This window comes from Antechinus flavipes, chromosome 1 (assembly GCF_016432865.1).
Source record: "Antechinus flavipes isolate AdamAnt ecotype Samford, QLD, Australia chromosome 1, AdamAnt_v2, whole genome shotgun sequence".
Lineage (NCBI taxonomy): Eukaryota > Metazoa > Chordata > Mammalia > Dasyuromorphia > Dasyuridae > Antechinus > Antechinus flavipes.
In genome coordinates, this window is record NC_067398.1 from 462,500,653 (window position 1) to 462,517,786 (window position 17,134).

Consider the following 17,134-nt stretch of genomic DNA (forward strand, 5'->3'; position numbering starts at 1 on the left):
CAGAGAATTGGGATTATAATCAGGAATCGCTCACTGTATATATCCTGCCAGCTCCACATCCCCAGCCTTTCAAAGTTAACAAGGCTGCATCCCACTCAAGGGAGCCGGGAGTTCTCAGCACTGACATTTGTGAAATATTGCTTGGAACAAAGCCCAGGAGGCACTTGTACAGATTAATAGCAGAGGTTAAGCCCACCGTCCACTTTGACACTGGTTGGCAGAATTAGCAAGAGAAGCAGTCGTGGAAGCAAAGTTTATGGAGATCTATAGTGCTACTTGGCTATTATTAAAACAAATATGGTTTTGTTTTATTTACAGCCAAGAAAGAAATATTTTCTTCTCAAATATTCTACAAACATTTAAAAACAGCATCTGATATTTACAGTTCAAATTAGACTTTTAATGCAGAAAAACAGTAGAAGCCAAGAGTCCTTTGGAACTATACTCATTAATATTATGACGGGAAGAAGGCGTGTGAAGAGTTCTAAAATACAGATAAAGCCATGCAGTCAAGTTGTATTCAAATACACAAAGGGAAGCCTCACTTACCATGTTTGTACACTCCAATTAAGAGGGATTTATCTGCTTCCTTATCCCACCAATCTGTAGGAACTTCAGCATGAAAAGGTTCAGGTATCCATACATCTGTTTCACTGCAAAGAAAATAGCTTAAATTATGCTTAAATCGAGCACCAGTATGATAACTAAATAAAAACAAAAACAAACAAAAGCCCCCAAACCCTATGTATTATGTGTGATATATATATACACCAAGAGAGTCTTCCTTATGGAATCTATGTGGAGAGATCTGGGCAATGTGATGAAGTGAAGGCTAAGGAAGACAGCAGAGGTCAAGGTGAATCATTTTGCTGTCTACCTTTATAAACAAATTTTATGTGGCAACATGTTTAAAAGGATACCTTCAAACCATCATCAGCTAATTAAAAGAATGACTAAAAGTAACTCACATAGGAACATTATTCATACACACACATAATAAAAAAACGAGGCTCACCCAGCTTCCTATCATACTAAGCTCAAAACTAAGACAGTCACATTCAAGTTGCACAAAGAGAGGAGTCATTGATAGCAGCTTATGAAGGTTCTTAAACGCAATGTTTAAAATGTTTTCAGATTACACCGATCTCTACAATAAGGCATAGAAAAAAAATGTGCACTTGCACTAACCTTGAGTCAGCACCCTCTAAGATCTTATCTGCCTGGTCCCCTATCACTTCTTGTCTTAGATAGTACAGCATGCGGACACGCAGCAGGACCCTGGAGAGGAAGACAGAGGGGGGGGAAAAGTTCTTAACTTCAGGACTGTTTGCCAACAGTGGCTTTTGGCAGCTGCTGCTGTTCATCCATCATCCTGCCAAGGCTGATTAGCCATGCTGTATGGTAGGCTTGAAGCGTGACAGATGGTGGCACATAATCACCTCTGTGTGGTGCTTTCTGCTGGCTTCCAACAGGCCTGCCTGGCAACCGCTTACACTGCACAGAGAGGGACCAAGCTCAGCCCAACCCAGGCGCATTTCATTTAGTTCTACCTCGTGCAGCTTGTGAAGTTTGGACACGTACTCCACCATCGCCTCTGAAGTATTGAAGCAAGTTTGTAAACAACTGAGCAGATGGCTTTCAGTCACTGTTCTGCTTCATTATCTCATAAAATTTCCTCAGCTGCTGCCTTAATACCATTTTTGGAAGCACATCAGAAGTTGTAGGAATAAACGAGATATAAAATCTGGTTTTACTACCTTACAATAAACCTTCAATATGGAATGTCAGGTTTTTCAGATTATACAACTTTTGTTTCCGAGAAAGGTGGTAGTTGTGTATATGTGTGTGTGTGTGAGTGAAATCCCTCTCCCTTTGGGCAAATCACTTTTGTTTCCTCCCTCTAGTTTGTACCAGCTTTTTTTTTTTTTTTAACCTGTGCATAAGCTGTAACAAAAAAACCCAGAAACTTTACTCAGTATTTGAAACATGTCCTATTTACTGAAGCTCTTGGAGTGATTTCCAAGGGATCAGTCAAAATCACTTGGAATGCCAGGAACCAGATTTTCCAAGGTAATCAAATCCCATTTGGATTTTCACAATGGCTAAGACATTATTCTTTGCAACAAAATCCACCTGGCAAATCCCACAGGCTTACACTATGTTTACCCAAATACAGCATCCCCTGCTGGCCAGCTTGAGGTGTTACACTTAATTGAAGACCACCCTCATAGATATAAGCAGGTTACTTACTACTACATGTCTACCCTCTTTCTTAAGGAAGAAGCAAATGGTTATTTCTGAAATTCTAAAATTACAAATAATTTGTGCCAGGTAGTTTCAGTGTTGCACATCAATTCTGGATTTTACTAGAATGGGCTATCCACAACTTCCTTTTCTCATCTGTCATCCGCCAGGGCTTAGGCTACTGATAAATGGCTGCCAAGAATGACTGACTGTACTCCAAAGCTCCAGATATATATTTTTTTGTTTATCCATTTTTTATTTTCTACATCTCAATTTTTCCTACAACAGGTAGGCTCAACAGTTGGCAGCAAATGAAGGAGAGTCCAGTTAAAATCAAAGATACCACTTAGCATAATTATGTCTGGTATCCTAGTAGGAACATAACATACTTCTGGTACAAAAGCTATCAGAAAGAGAATCTACAAAGTGTAGCCCAAAACCTTTGGTAGAATTATTTTTTTAATTAAGTAAAAATCAACACTAGTAGATGCTTTTGATGGCTTTTGCCACCTGAAGCAGGAGGTCTTCCTGTTTCAAGAGGAATTAACAGTCTGTATTGAATCCTAGATCTTTTTCCTCTTTTTGAAGGAGACAGAAATGGTGGAGGACAGAATTAATCTTACCCTCTAAAACCTAAAGCTTTTAGCAAATGGAATACTTCAATGAATTATGGTAGAACCAATATAAACTCCTATTTTCTACCCACAGACAGCATCTCATTTTAGATACAAACAGGGCTTAGGAGAATTGCTTGAAAAGATGAAGTAGGCTGGGCTTAGATGTTTTCAAACTACTAAAGATTAGTTGGGTTAACAACTCCCCCCTTCCCCCCCCCCCCCCCAAAGACTAAGAGGAAAAACACTAAGAACATTAGTTACTACTTACAAATGCAGAATGCAACTGCAGGGACCCATACTAAGATAGGAAGTCTGTTAGAATTATTAGAGAGGGAAATGAAACTGCAGTGCCTGGTAGCATAAGCCATTGTTCCCACATTAAACTAAGGGAAATGTATCTACTTTGGAAGAGTCTCATTTCCTGGTTTGTTTGCATTCAAAATTCAAAAGGATATGACTAGAAATCAGAAGGTTTCCATAAATCCCAAGCAAATGGAAGCTTACTAACAGTAATACTTGGGATGCCTTTTTAGAAGGTACTACTAGGTTGCTACCTTTAAAAATAAAGTGCATTAGTACTATAAATTGAGAAGACATAAGGAAGAAAATCTTTATGTATAAAATCTGGAAAATATCATCATTAAAATCGGTCTGTAAAAAAGTCCCAGAAGTATAAGCAAATATTTTCTAATGTTTCTGATTCTGAAACTTTCCTTTCAATAATAGCACAGAAGCATTAACATATATGGGTCTTCCTTTAGTTTGTGGTTATAGAAACAGCTTGCTAATAATTGATATTAAAATTCAATTATACTAAATATTTTCTGAATGCCCAATAGGCACTATAAAGTACTGAAATGGCATCAAATTAAATATATCCTATTTATTTTGTGTTGTTAAATTACTATATTCTACTTGGAAAATATTAATGAGATGGGACAAAGAGAGAAGAGGAAAAAAAATCTGCTTCCACTGAAATTTTTTCCTAAAGTTAGCTAAATGCTGAAGCACATAAAAACTGACCATAACTTTTTACCAAATGTTTGTTAGAAATAAATCATTTCTAAAGACTTGATAACCACCCAGGCAGGCATCATCTGAGTTGTTCTGATGCTTCAAGAGAGACAGAACAGCTGTGCAAAAGACACTAATCATACATTCCAGGAGCTTTAAAAAAAAAAAAAAAAAAAAAAAAAACAGAAAACACCACACATTTTCAAAAAGAAACAATGCTCACAGTTACTAATTCTTTAAAAGCTTACTTGTTACAGTGATGTTTCAAATGTTTCTTATAGCTATCCTCCTGAAACAAGGCATCTGGGTTGCAGCTTGCCAGCCAATCAGCATCTTGCAGCACTGGCTGTGCACTCTGGGTTTTCACTTTCTTTCCCTTCCTTCCCCTTGGCACTGGTGCTGATAAGCCTATAATAATAATAAAAGCTTTTCACCATCCAAATTGCAGTGTCAGAGTCAGATATTTATACTTAAGAGACAGGAAAATATAGGGTTTATGTTACATCTTTTTAACAGCAGTATGTCACAAAGGTCTCAGCCAGCTCTTTGCCACCAATGAACCCCAAATAGTGCAATGACACCGACATACCAGAATGATTAACCAAGGCCCGGGTCTGGCCATCAGCTGTTGGAGTGATCAGATCCCAAATGAAGCTTTTGATATTTTCATCTCCTTTGTAATGATGGAGACAGTAGACAAGGATGGTACGGCAGATGGTTTCCACATCTTGTTCAGTTAGTTGACGTTTGTAACGTCCATGAGAAAGGATGTCAGTCCACCGACCCCAACTGTAGGGAAAATATTCAGTGTGTTGGCATTTCACTGGCACTTATCTATGAGGCTTTCATTTTAATCTTCATAAATCAGTTATGCTGTGAAATTTTTGGTTAGTACTAATGATATTTTTATCTAAGGTCAAGTCAGGAAAACTCAGCACTCAAAAGTTGAGAATTTATTTTACAGAGTAGGTAATAAGTTTACTGCTTGTAAATGCAGCAACTGAACTACCCTAAAAATAATCAAGTACACATGTCTAACATGAGCCTTCCAAATCAGCTGCAGAGTGGGTTGTCCTAAAATACTAATAGAATCCAGGGATTTGGGAATATGTTGTATACCTTGCTCCCTTCAAATGAATATCTTTATGATTTAATGCCATATAATTCTTTTAAACTAGAAGAATAGTTCAAAGTTAGGAGTGACTACCCTGAAAAGAACAGTGTAATAAGATGAGTGCTATATTAGTATGTCCTCTCAATATATTTCAAAGGGACGTTCTGAAAATTAATGAAAAAAAAAACTGTAAAGTGCATTGAGTTTCTTTATGAAAAAGGAGCAAAAATCAAATAATAAAAGCATCCAATAGTGCCATTCATTCAAAAGAAAAATTTAAATTATCAACTCTTGAATATGCATGCTAGATCAATGGGGAAACATGATACTTGTAGAAGTATCTTTTCCAGTATTGACTGAATCTTCAATCATTCTCCTCAGCTTACTAGTTAAAGCAGGGGAATTAGAATACTCCTTGGTCACCACTATTTTTTTTAGGTTCTCCCTGTACCTTCATCATTTTAAGGTTCATTCTATTAGTATATACCACCCAATTACAATTCTGGCAACTGTTGTCCCAGATCCCCAGGTCATTCCTTCCTTCCTTCCTCAATAGCTTCAGTACATGGTTCACAATTATTCTCCCTTCCCCAACTCTTGCCCTCATATTAGGAGACAGACAGATGCATACACATACATAGTCCTTCAAATTTCCTAATCAAGTTCCTCAACCTACTCATTTTCCCTGAGTTCCCATCTCAGTCACACACAAAGATGGACATACCCTTGATCTTGCTATCATTCACAAATGTTGTACCTCCATGTTCAAGAATTCTAAAATCCCCTCATCCAACCACAATCATATTGATTCCTTACTTTCCCTATTTTTCCTCACAAAATCCTATTTTTCATCCACAGTTATGCATCAATTCTCTCTCAGATCATCTCCATTGCACTCTCCCCTTATTTTCTCCTCTTTAAGCCAACTTGATCTTTAGGGGACTAATTCAACTGGGTACTGTCCTGGTCTCTTTAATCCTTAATTACCTTATCACATCACTGATTAGGCCCTGCCAAGTCTCAGCCTTGGAAACACTCTTATCATTTAGCATCTTTGCTCCTATATTTACAGGCAAAATGAAAGTGGAGAAAATTATGCAACTGTTCTAACTGGGACCACTAAAAACTTATTTTAAATAACTTCACTGCTAGATAATACTAATATATATTCCTTATCAATTCACTATCCCTTTGTCCAGAGTAACTCTTCCTAACTTTTTCATCTCTCCTCAAATCTTCCATGGCTCCCTCACAGCCATACCAAAGTTCTCTGCTGAGATTTTTGCTTCTTATTTTACAGAAAATATTGAATTCATTTACTGTGAGGCAATTTATTCTTCTTTCTTCCTCATTATCTATCACTTTGAAGCCTTCTACTATCTTCTCCTTTACCCCAAGACACAAGATAAAGTAGCCTTGTTACAAAAGCTAACCCCTCCAGTCATTCAAATAATTCCTTTTTATCACATATTGTCCCTTAGATTGTCCCCTCTGTTATTTTCACTCTATCACTTATTTTTAATCTCTCCCTACTTGCTGACTTGTTCTGACTACCATGGAATGTTTTGCTATCTCCCCCATCCTGAAAAAAATCTTCACTTGATTCTTCCATCCCCATTTCTTCTACTCTTTGTAGCTAAACATCTTGAAAAGCCATGTACAATGAATGGGTGTCTTCAACTTTCACTCCTTTCTCATTCTCCTCTTATTTCCTTTCAATGATTTCTAATTTTTTTATTCTACCAACACTACCTATCATTTCATAGTTGCCAAATTCAGTGAGCTTTTCTCAATCCTTATTTTCCTTGATTTTCCTGCAGCTTCTGACACTGCTGATCTCCTTCTCTTCCTTGATACTATTTCCTCTCTTAAGTTTTTGGTTTTTTCCTGATTCTTGTCCTCTTTATCTGACCATTCCTAAAGTTCCTTTGAAGAATCCTCATTTCGATCATGCCAATTTACCATAGGTATTCCCCAGGCTTCTATCTTAGGCTCTATTCTAGTCTCCCTCTATTTTATTTCACTTGGTGATCTCATCAGTTTTCATGGATTTAATTATCATCTCTATGACGCAGCCTTTTTGTAGCTTTCAAATACTGCATCATGTCACCTTAGATCTCAAACTGGATGCTCATTACTTTCCTCAAACTCAGTATGACCAAAACAGAACTCATTATATCCCTCCCTACCTTCCGTCTTTCTATCCTATCTTTCTAATTACTGATGAGGGAGACACCATCTTCCTAGTCTCAGATTTGCTCAAGACTTCATTATCTCTCACTATATTCCCCAACCCAGCCCCCTATATCCAAGCTATTGCTAAGACCTGCTGATTTCACTTTTGTAACATTTCTCAAAATATGTACCTTTCTCTCTAACTTGGCATCATTCTAGTACAGGCCTTCATCAACTCACAGTTAAGTCTACTGCAATAGCTTACTGGTAGATCCACCTGCCTCTTCTCCCCCAACTCTATCCATCCTTACATCCATCACCAAAGTGATTATTTTTAGAATACAGATCCAACTAAGTCACTCCTCTACTCAAAAAATTCCCAGTAGTTCCTTATTGCCTACAAGATTAAATGCAAAATGCTTTCTTTGGCATTCAAAGCCCATCATAGCCTAGTTCCCCGCCTAACTTTTCATTATCTTCTACCTTACTCCCAAGCCACATCCTTTGACTTGGTGACTTGAGCTCTTGCCATTCCATCCACAAGATACTCCATCTCTCTCATTTCTGGGAATTTTCTGGCTATCCCTTATGCCTGGAATGCTCTCCTTCCTCAATACCATAGACTTACTTTCCTAGCTTCCCATAAGTCCCAACTAAATTCCTATCTTTTACAGAAAGTCTTTCCCAAACCTTTTTAATTCGGTCTTTTTTCTCTTAATTATTCTTGTTATATGTTTGCATTGTTGGAGGATTGTCTGTTTGCATTCCCAACATTTAACACTTAGAGACTTAACTAGAGAAGAGAGATAGCAAAGGGATTAGACAAAGGGTAGTCCCCAAGAATCAGACTTGCTTTGCATAGATCTGCATAGTAGATAATAATAGATGATTAGAAATTCAAAATGTTTAATACAGTTGTTTTGGGAGAAGTTAAGGCTGTGCTAGAAGAATGGAGAAAAAGTGAAAATAGCAACATAAAGGACTCATTGGAACTTTAGCAAAATACAATTTCAAACTTTAAAAGTACCCTCAAAATTACCATCCTAGGATTTTATGTTCCTAGGATCATAGATCTAAGAGCTGGAAAGCAGATCATAAGTTCAACTACTTATTTTGAAAAACTGAGGCCCAGGGACATGAAAGGCAAACTCAAGATTGTATCATGATTAGTACAATTTTACATATTTACGTCTTAGTTATTAAATTATAATGGATTTTTAACAAATAATTCATTGCTAGGAATCTCAGTGCAAGTCTATGTGACAGAAATGATGTGTGGCTGATATCCATCCTTTCTATACTGATTTAGCAAGTAAAAAAGAAATGCTTTGAAAAGTATAAAATACAAAAGAAAATGTTACATATACTAGCCTCCCAAGTGATCTGAGAGTTTAGGTGGCTAGAATCTGATGATGAGGAGAAAATGAAGAATTATTTGTTAACAAGACAAAATCAAAAACAAAACAAATGCAGGATCTTAAAAAAAAAGTCAAGTTCTTCTAATACAAAATATCTCAATTTCCCCCTTTAATTCAATGAACACCACCTGGTTCCTGGCTTAGGGTAGCTGTTAAGAGAGGAAAAGATAACATACACCTGTTACACAGGATGTCCTGTAAATCATAGCAATGAAATTCATTTTATAGGGGCCATCAGCTAAAAAACTGAAAGAGAAGCCATATGCAAAAGCTTTTAAAAAAACAAACTATGATTCATCTAATATCCAGTAATCTTCTAAAGAATTTTATCCTACCCTCCAACACATTATCTCTGAGCTAGTGTTTTAGGTGACTTAGATGAGATTTCAAGGGAACTTGTTTTTATTGTCTTTTATCTTTTGTGATAAATAATAATACATATTATTATTATAACACAATTGTAATCTTTAACACAATACATTAATGACAGAATTAATAACTTATTAGATAATTAACACAAACATTATCATAATTAAATATCATTAGTAATATTATTATAAACAAAAGATTTAGGAAACAAATAATATATAGAAAGAATGTGCTTAATTAGGTTCCAGGGATCAGTGATATTCTTGCTATATTTTTTCTTGGTAGTAATTTGATTATTTGATTAGATCTGATTAGAAATGGTTTCTTTCCATTGCTGAGAATTTTAACACTGGACAAGCAGACTTTCCCCTCATTATGAATGATTCCATTACTATTAATCAGCACCACAGATACTCAAGACAATCCCTAGAAGTAGGCAGAATACTCTCATTTTACATATTTTATTAATAATGACAATCTAAAAGTTAGTGTTTTAGAGATGCTAAGCACTTTACGCATATTTTCTTATCTGAATCTCACTCAGAAACTGATAACATGAAGATCATCCCCACAGTATAAAGGCTAAGCCTTTAAAGATGTACTTATGGCCACAAAATTAATAAGTAAAAGAGTCTATGTCATTCTAACTTTTAAGTTGAGTCTTCATGACTCAATGCTGCCTTTCAAGTTTTGTGACCTTCATCATTTGATCATATTATACGTGTCAAAATCCAGTAAGTTAGTAAACCCAAAATCATAAAGAAAAGATTAAAATATTTTATATCTCAAGTCAGTTTGCTTACCCATACACTAGAAGATTCTTTTCAACTCTAAAACATTCACTCCTTGCATAACCCTGTGACTTGTCCTGAGGTCTCCGGGGCTTTGTGCTAGGCTTTTCTTCTGAATCACTTTCCAAATCTGAAAATTCCATCAGCTCATCTTCTTTCACAGCACTATAAAGTCTAGTTTGCTTCCTCACTCTTGGAGTGTCAATAACCAGATTGTTCTGAAACAAAAACCAGAAAGAAATGTGAAACTTGCGGAAAAAAAAAAAAAAAAACAGTTCTACAAATGAGATAAATATTTGAATGGGACTTTTACTCACTCGTCCATTTAAAGCATCAATATCTAATTCAGCTTTTTTAGCCCACTTCTGCCAAAAATTTGGATCATCCAAGGATATGTCTGTTCTATTTCCAGATGCAACAAAACTAGCCTGAAGGTTGAAGATACATGTATCAATAAATATGTAATTGTTTAAAAATTTCTCTCTCTCTTTCACATACACACACACACACACACACACACAAAATCTATCTCTCTCTCTCTCTCTCTCTCTCTGTTCCTGAATTCAATCATTCATTCAATAATTAGGTAACATGTATTGAACAAAGTCTTGATTTAACATTATTACAGCAAGTAAAAGCAGTGATTTTTTTCCTTTCTTCTGCTGCTGCCTAACATAATCAGATCTCATTGTAACAGATTAATTCACACCTTAGCAAATGTAGAGCCCTTCCCTTCAGACTCAATTGTAATGGTGTGTGTCCGCCTCAGAAGGATCTGATCAATATCTTCTTCACAGAATTTAGACCCTTCATCCTCTTCATCCATAAGTGCACCATAAGCACCTTTGCGTAGAAGATCTTCTATTTCTTTCTTGGAAAGCTGCTGCACCTAAAACCAAGGAATAGAATGCATTAACACTTCATTTCACAAAGACAGAAAATATATAAATTCAGGTAAAATAAAGCATGATACAAATAAATACTTAATTCTTCTGAGAATAAAATTATCTTGCCCCTATAATTAGTATAAACTTCATAATAATTAAGGAATCAGTACAGAGTTTAGAGACTTTTTTTTTACCCCATTTGTAGCATTTTCTCTTCCACTCATGGATTGTAAAACAGCTTTATCCAGGCCAAGTTTCAAGCTTGCCTTGTCAAACATTTCTCTTTCATAAGAGTTTCTTGTGATTAATCTGTAGATTTTTACAGATTTGCTTTGTCCTATTCTGTGACATCTAGCCTGGGCCTAGAAGATAGAGAAATTAGTGTAGGATGGTAGAGAAGAAGAATATTCAATCGCAAGTTAAATAAATATAACTAATCTAATGAGTTTAAATATGGTTTAGAATATTAATAACACATTAAGATATTATTTATAATGTTTCATATACTTAACAAAGTAACATAAGCTGGATTTTTTTGTATAAAACATATGGCATTACCAGAATTAGATTACAAAATTTTAAGTAATTAATCCCGTACTTATCTGCTTTAGATATTTATTTTATTCATATTTATTTAGAATATACATGTATAACCATGCACGTGTACACATACACACATACATACACAGTTGACATCTTCTCTGTTAGAATGTAAACTACTTACAAATAAGAATTGTTTTATACATTACCTGGCATATAGCAAGTCCTTAATAAATGCTTATTAATTGATCTTTTTTTTTAAACTAATGAGCATAATAGTTAAATGTTATTAAAAAAAAAAAAAACTAAGCAAAATTTGTCTCCTGGATTTACCTGAAGATCATTTTGGGGATTCCAGTCTGAATCAAAGATGATGCAGGTATCAGCAGCAGTCAGATTAATGCCCAAACCTCCTGCTCTTGTACACAGGAGGAAAACGAACCTATCAGAATCAGGCCTAGAAAACCTGTCAATAGCTGCCTGACGAAGGTTGCCTCTTACTCGGCCATCAATTCTTTCATATGGGTACCTGAAATAGATTAATGTTACAGAAAGGTCTACCAGGTCATTTTGTGTTTCTTTAAAATCCTCACTCTCCTTAATTCAATACAAATTAGATATTCATGCTATTCAGCATGATGGACATGTTTATTTACTAGCAGAATAATAATATGTAAATTCATAATATGTTTGGGCTAAATTCATAATATATTTGAGCCATAAAAGATCTTAAAGATGATTTAGTCAAACCCTTTCATTGTATAGATAATGAAACCAGTATTTGTTCAGGGTAAAAAGGGGGTTATCTTTTTCTCTTTGTTTAAAAAATAGACATCTCTCCTGTTTATTCCCCTCCTGAAAACATTTTTTTCCCTTTCAGTACAATATTTGGGTCATAGAAATAACTCTCATACAAAATACTCCCCCCCCTCCCCTTATCTAAATCAATTCAAATGCAATTTGTATTCTTGGTAAGAAATGTTTCTCTCACCTTCCCCATCCCACTCCTACTCTCCTAAAAAAAAAAAAAAAGATGAAAATGATGAACTAAAGGATAGCTCAGTAAGATCTACAAAGGTACCACATTGAAATCATTATGTAAAATACAATTAAAGAGGAATGCTATATAATTCTATAACTATATATGTATTTCTCATCTTCTACCTCTTACCCTAATATCAGATGGATCACTGAAAACTTTAGAGGTTCAATTTTTACTCCATTTACCATAAGTATCACTTATATTGTCAAAAAGTTAATATATCTGTAAGTTGATTTTTATTTCATTTTTATTCTTATCATATTGTTGCCCTTACCGTCTTTGAATGAGGTAGTCTTCCAGTATGTCCAAGCAGCGCACCATCTGGGAAAAGATAAGCACCCTGTGGCCACCAGCCTTCAGTTTTGGCAGCAGCTTGTCAATCAGCACTAGCTTGCCAGCAGCCTGGATCATTGCCTGGAGCTGAAAATCTGGAGAGTCTGCATTGTGTGTTTCTTTAAACTCTTCCAAAATTTTCTCTTCAGCACCTGCAGAGATTGGACAGCATTACGTGAATACTGTAAAAGGTTTTTATTACTAAAAACAATGAACTTGCTTTCAAGACCTGATGTAGGTTGTAGGAATGATGTAAGCTCACTCATATTTATGAACAAGAATATACAAACTGGCACATAGCTAAGCCTACGCAAAACATAAATGCACAGAAGGGATCAAAGTTTTAAGTATAACACATTTGAAGGAAAAAGACATTTTTTTCCCAATAAACAAGTGTTTGCTGTCTGTAATAACTGAATTTCAACAACAGACTGTCAAGCCAGAAGTGGCAGAAACAAGCCAATGGGCCAGATACCTACTGAAATTTTGGAAGCTAAATTGTTAAAGAAATGAAGAAATGTTTACTAGCGGAACACAAACACAAACAACCAAAATATGTTCTAGGATTAAGAAAATGACATTTTAAAAACTGGAGTACAGTATGGCAATTTTAGTCTATCAACACATTAATACAGCCATTGCCCAAAATCAATACAAAGCAAGGCTCGTATTTCTAGGTTATTTAATGATTTTTAATTTTAAAAAATGTTTTCATTCATTTTGTTGTTGATATTTTTTCCCTGGTAGTTAGCCAAAGGGGAAAAAATGCTACCTATAATTATCCAAAAATCTTTCATTTACATTGCAGTAAATATTTCACATAAGAATTTCTAAGCTTGAATTCTTCTTCCCCCCCCCCAAAAAAAAAAAACACTTTTTGGTACTTGTTTTGAGGTATTACAAATATAGGAGAGAATTAAATTATTTTCTTTCTCCAAAACAGAGAGACTTTTTGTTCTTGATGGATTAATTTAGACAGTAACAAAGCTTTTTATATTACTAAGGAGTTTCAACTTAAAAATATAAAGCCTTGGTCTGGTCTCTAATCATGTCTGAATTAAATATGACATGGCTTTTGATTCAAGCTACATTCTGGACAGAACAAAAATGTGATTAAAATGAAATTATTTATGAACTAGATTATGGACAGAACTTTGTCTCTAAGACAAAGGGGTTATAAATATAAAACCATCACCTAATGGAACTTTTCCTCCCTAGTCCCAGGAACTAACTTGCCAATCAACAAGCATTCATTTAATAGCAACTATACACATGGTATGTGCTAAGCAAAAAAGTTTATTAACTTCTTCCTCCTATTACTAGTCTCCCCTCCCCCCCCAAGTATTTAAATTAATTGTGTGTGGAGTAGGGTGGAAGAATTAAGATATGTCCAGGTTTTTTAAAATTAAGTAAAGTTTGGAAAGAAAAACCTTTAACCAAACAGAACTGCCTTTAAAAACTGATGACATAACTACAAATGTATATCTATTGAAAGGCTACTAGTAGAAATCAACTCACACTATGATCATGTATGCAACTATGAAATGTTAACTCTCTGTGTGTGTGTGTGTGTGTGTGTGTGTGTGTGTACATATACAGATTTTTTTTTCTTTTTACCAAGAACCAGTTAAAGGCATGTGATTTTTTCATCAAGTATTAAAACTTTATAGAAAACACTAACTTTTCTTCTCCTGAATAACATTTAAAAATTAACACACAGGGTGTTTCAAAGATCTTAGTGTGGTTTTAAGCTTTAATAGTTTAAATTATAATAAATTGGTAGACCAAAAAAAAAAAAAAAAGACAGGGGGTGGTCTATGGCAAGAGAGCAAGAGAAACACCAGTATTTCCAAAAGGGATTCCCTGCCCCCACCTCAACAACTCATATATTGATAGCATTTGGGTCTACAAAGTGTTTTTCTCATAAAATCCTGTCATTAAGATAATGTATTATTATTTTTATCTTATAGATGACAAAACTGAAATTTCACTAATTTTTCCATAATCCTATAACTACCAGTAGTTATTTTTTTGAACCCAGGCCTCTACACTTTAAATCAAACTAATTCCCATCAAAATAAGTCATAATAATTAACCTTATATAGTACTTATCCCAGCAACTGGATTAAGCACTTCACAATTATTATTTACATTGATCTTAACAAGACTGGGAGGCAGATGTCATTACACTCATTTCACAAATGAAAATACTGAGAGGCAAACAGAGTTTAAGTGACTTGCCCAGGATCACACAAACAGAAAATATCTGAGGCTGGATTTAAATTCAGGTCTTTATGATTCCAGGCCCAAGGCTCACTATCTACCTCTAAGAAGATAGATAGGTGTGAGAGGTCTTTGGAAAGCAAAACTTTTTTTGATTGTGAAAGACCCGTTAATAGTTGGGAAGTGTTTCTGTAACATTTCGATTAATAATAAAGTGTCCTAGATACAAAATATTTTCTCATTCACAGTAAATATTTTATCATTAGAGCACACTGTCAGAGTCCATACTGAATTCAAGTTTTCTGACTCCAAGTCCAGGGCTTCCCATTTCTGCCATACCAAAAAAAAAAAAAAAAAAGTATTTGAATATATAAATTAAATATTCTGGATATTTTTATTCATTAACAATGATACATAGTTATTTTGACAAAACAAACCTTGATTAAAAAAAAAAAAAAACTAGTGATAACTTTGAAAATGCTATTATACAAAGGTAGAATTTTTGGACTGAACAGAAGCCTAAAATATTGCGTTAAACAGATTAGTTTTTATGTTCTTCTTTATGTTTATTCAAACTAGAAAACAAAGAACATCCCTGATTTTTAAATTTTCCAAATATTTTTCAAATTAGAATTAAGTGGTAAATAAATTATGTTAAAAGTTAGTTTTTATACTTGCTAGTAAGACCTATTTTGTAAATCTTAAAGGCATACTATATATGCATGTGTATACAGGTAAATAAATACACATAATACAAATTAGGCACATGGGATATTATTTAATATATGAAACATTTACTGGTATTCCTGAATTATTAAGTTTTAACATGGCTTTAATTTAAATTAAACTGGAATTCTGTATGTAAACTTTTATTTGAAATAAGTAAATGATCATATAAGGGGGTTAGGACTAGACTGAAAGGTTGGATTTTTTTTGATCATGAAGAAGGCCTAATACAGATATTTAACCAGAATACTAAAGCCATCAAGAGAGATGATTTGCTCTTACAAATCAACAGGAAAGTTAGCAAAATTTCTCTTTATAAAGTATGCCAATTTTCACCATTTCCCTTTATAATTTTACTTTCTCTTTTTAGTGGAGATAGAAAACAGATGGCAACTACCCACAGAGGGGAAGAAAGGGAGATAAACATTCTTCAATTAATCCTAATCATTTACAGACCTTATCTAATTTTCTAATATTAGATATAAGTACAGTTCACTGAAGTTAGTAAAGGTTGAACCAACACTAAATATAAAGATTTATTTATTTAACCTTATTGCCTGATTGATTTAAAAAAAAAATGATGTATATATTGGATTTATTCAGATGGTAGACCAACATTGCTAGATCTTTTTCTGCTGTACTACTGATTTTACATGTACATTTAAAAAACAAACTTTAAAGTGTACATCTTAAAAACAAATGTACATTAAATTCACTTTCCCTTATTAAATGAAGTATAATAGAGTCATTTAGAATTTTAATCTTACCTTCTAAGGATACAGACTTCCTTTTGGGTTCCATATCTAACTTAGTACACTAACTTAGTATGCTTTCTTGTCCATACTCTAGGACTGCTTAACTAAATAAAAATTTATTAAATGCCTACTACATGGAAGACACTACACTATGGGCAAAAAATACAAAGATAGAAACGCTACAAACCTGAATCATAGGAATTCTGTATGTAAACTTTTATTTGAAATAAGTAAATGATCATATAAGGGAGTTAGGACTAGACTGAAAGGTTGGATTTTTTTTGATCATGAAGAAGGCCTAATACAGATATTTAACCAGAATACTGAAGCCATCAAGAGAGATGATTTGCTCTTACAAATCAACAAATTAACAAAATATGCAGCATGATTCTGTTTAAGTAAATGTTAGAGGATGGGGGAGACATACATGTATCTAAGAAAGAAGAGTAAGAGAGTGAGAGAGGAGATCAAGAACTACTTTAAGCAGAGATCAGTTGTGGCAGCCCTGTTTGTAGTGGCTAGAAGCTGGAAAATGAAAGGATGTCCATCAATCGGAGAATGGTTGAGTAAATTGTGGTATATGAATGTTATGGAATATTATTGTTCTGTAAGGAATGACCAGCAGGATGAATACAAAGAGGACTGGTGAGACTTACATGAACTGATGCTAAGTGAAACGAGCAGAACCAGGAGATCATTATATACCTCAACAACGATACTGTTTGAGGATGTATTCTGATGGAAGTGGATTTCTTTGAAAAAGAGACCTAACTCAGTTTCAATTGATAAATGATGGACAGAAGCAGCTACATCCAAAAAAAGAACACTGGGAAATGAATATAAACTGCTTGCATTTTTGTTTTTCTTCCCGGGTTACTTATACCTT

The 17,134-nt window shown here is 34.4% G+C and overlaps 1 protein-coding gene across 2 annotated transcripts in view; it reads right to left on the reverse strand.

Moving 5' to 3' along the window:
- The window catches only part of CHD7 (chromodomain helicase DNA binding protein 7), a 226,721-nt gene that overhangs the window by 14,499 nt on the left and 195,088 nt on the right, over positions 1-17,134 (reverse strand). For both annotated transcript variants that reach the window (XM_051970149.1, XM_051970147.1), the window contains 10 exons: positions 12,486-12,696; positions 11,503-11,698; positions 10,824-10,991; positions 10,452-10,631; positions 10,060-10,170; positions 9,755-9,960; positions 4,465-4,664; positions 4,124-4,283; positions 1,189-1,278; positions 550-653 (listed from right to left, as the gene is read on the reverse strand). In XM_051970149.1, coding sequence (XP_051826109.1) covers positions 550-653; positions 1,189-1,278; positions 4,124-4,283; positions 4,465-4,664; positions 9,755-9,960; positions 10,060-10,170; positions 10,452-10,631; positions 10,824-10,991; positions 11,503-11,698; positions 12,486-12,696 — 1,626 coding nt within the window. The remainder of the gene's footprint in view (positions 1-549; positions 654-1,188; positions 1,279-4,123; positions 4,284-4,464; positions 4,665-9,754; positions 9,961-10,059; positions 10,171-10,451; positions 10,632-10,823; positions 10,992-11,502; positions 11,699-12,485; positions 12,697-17,134) is intronic.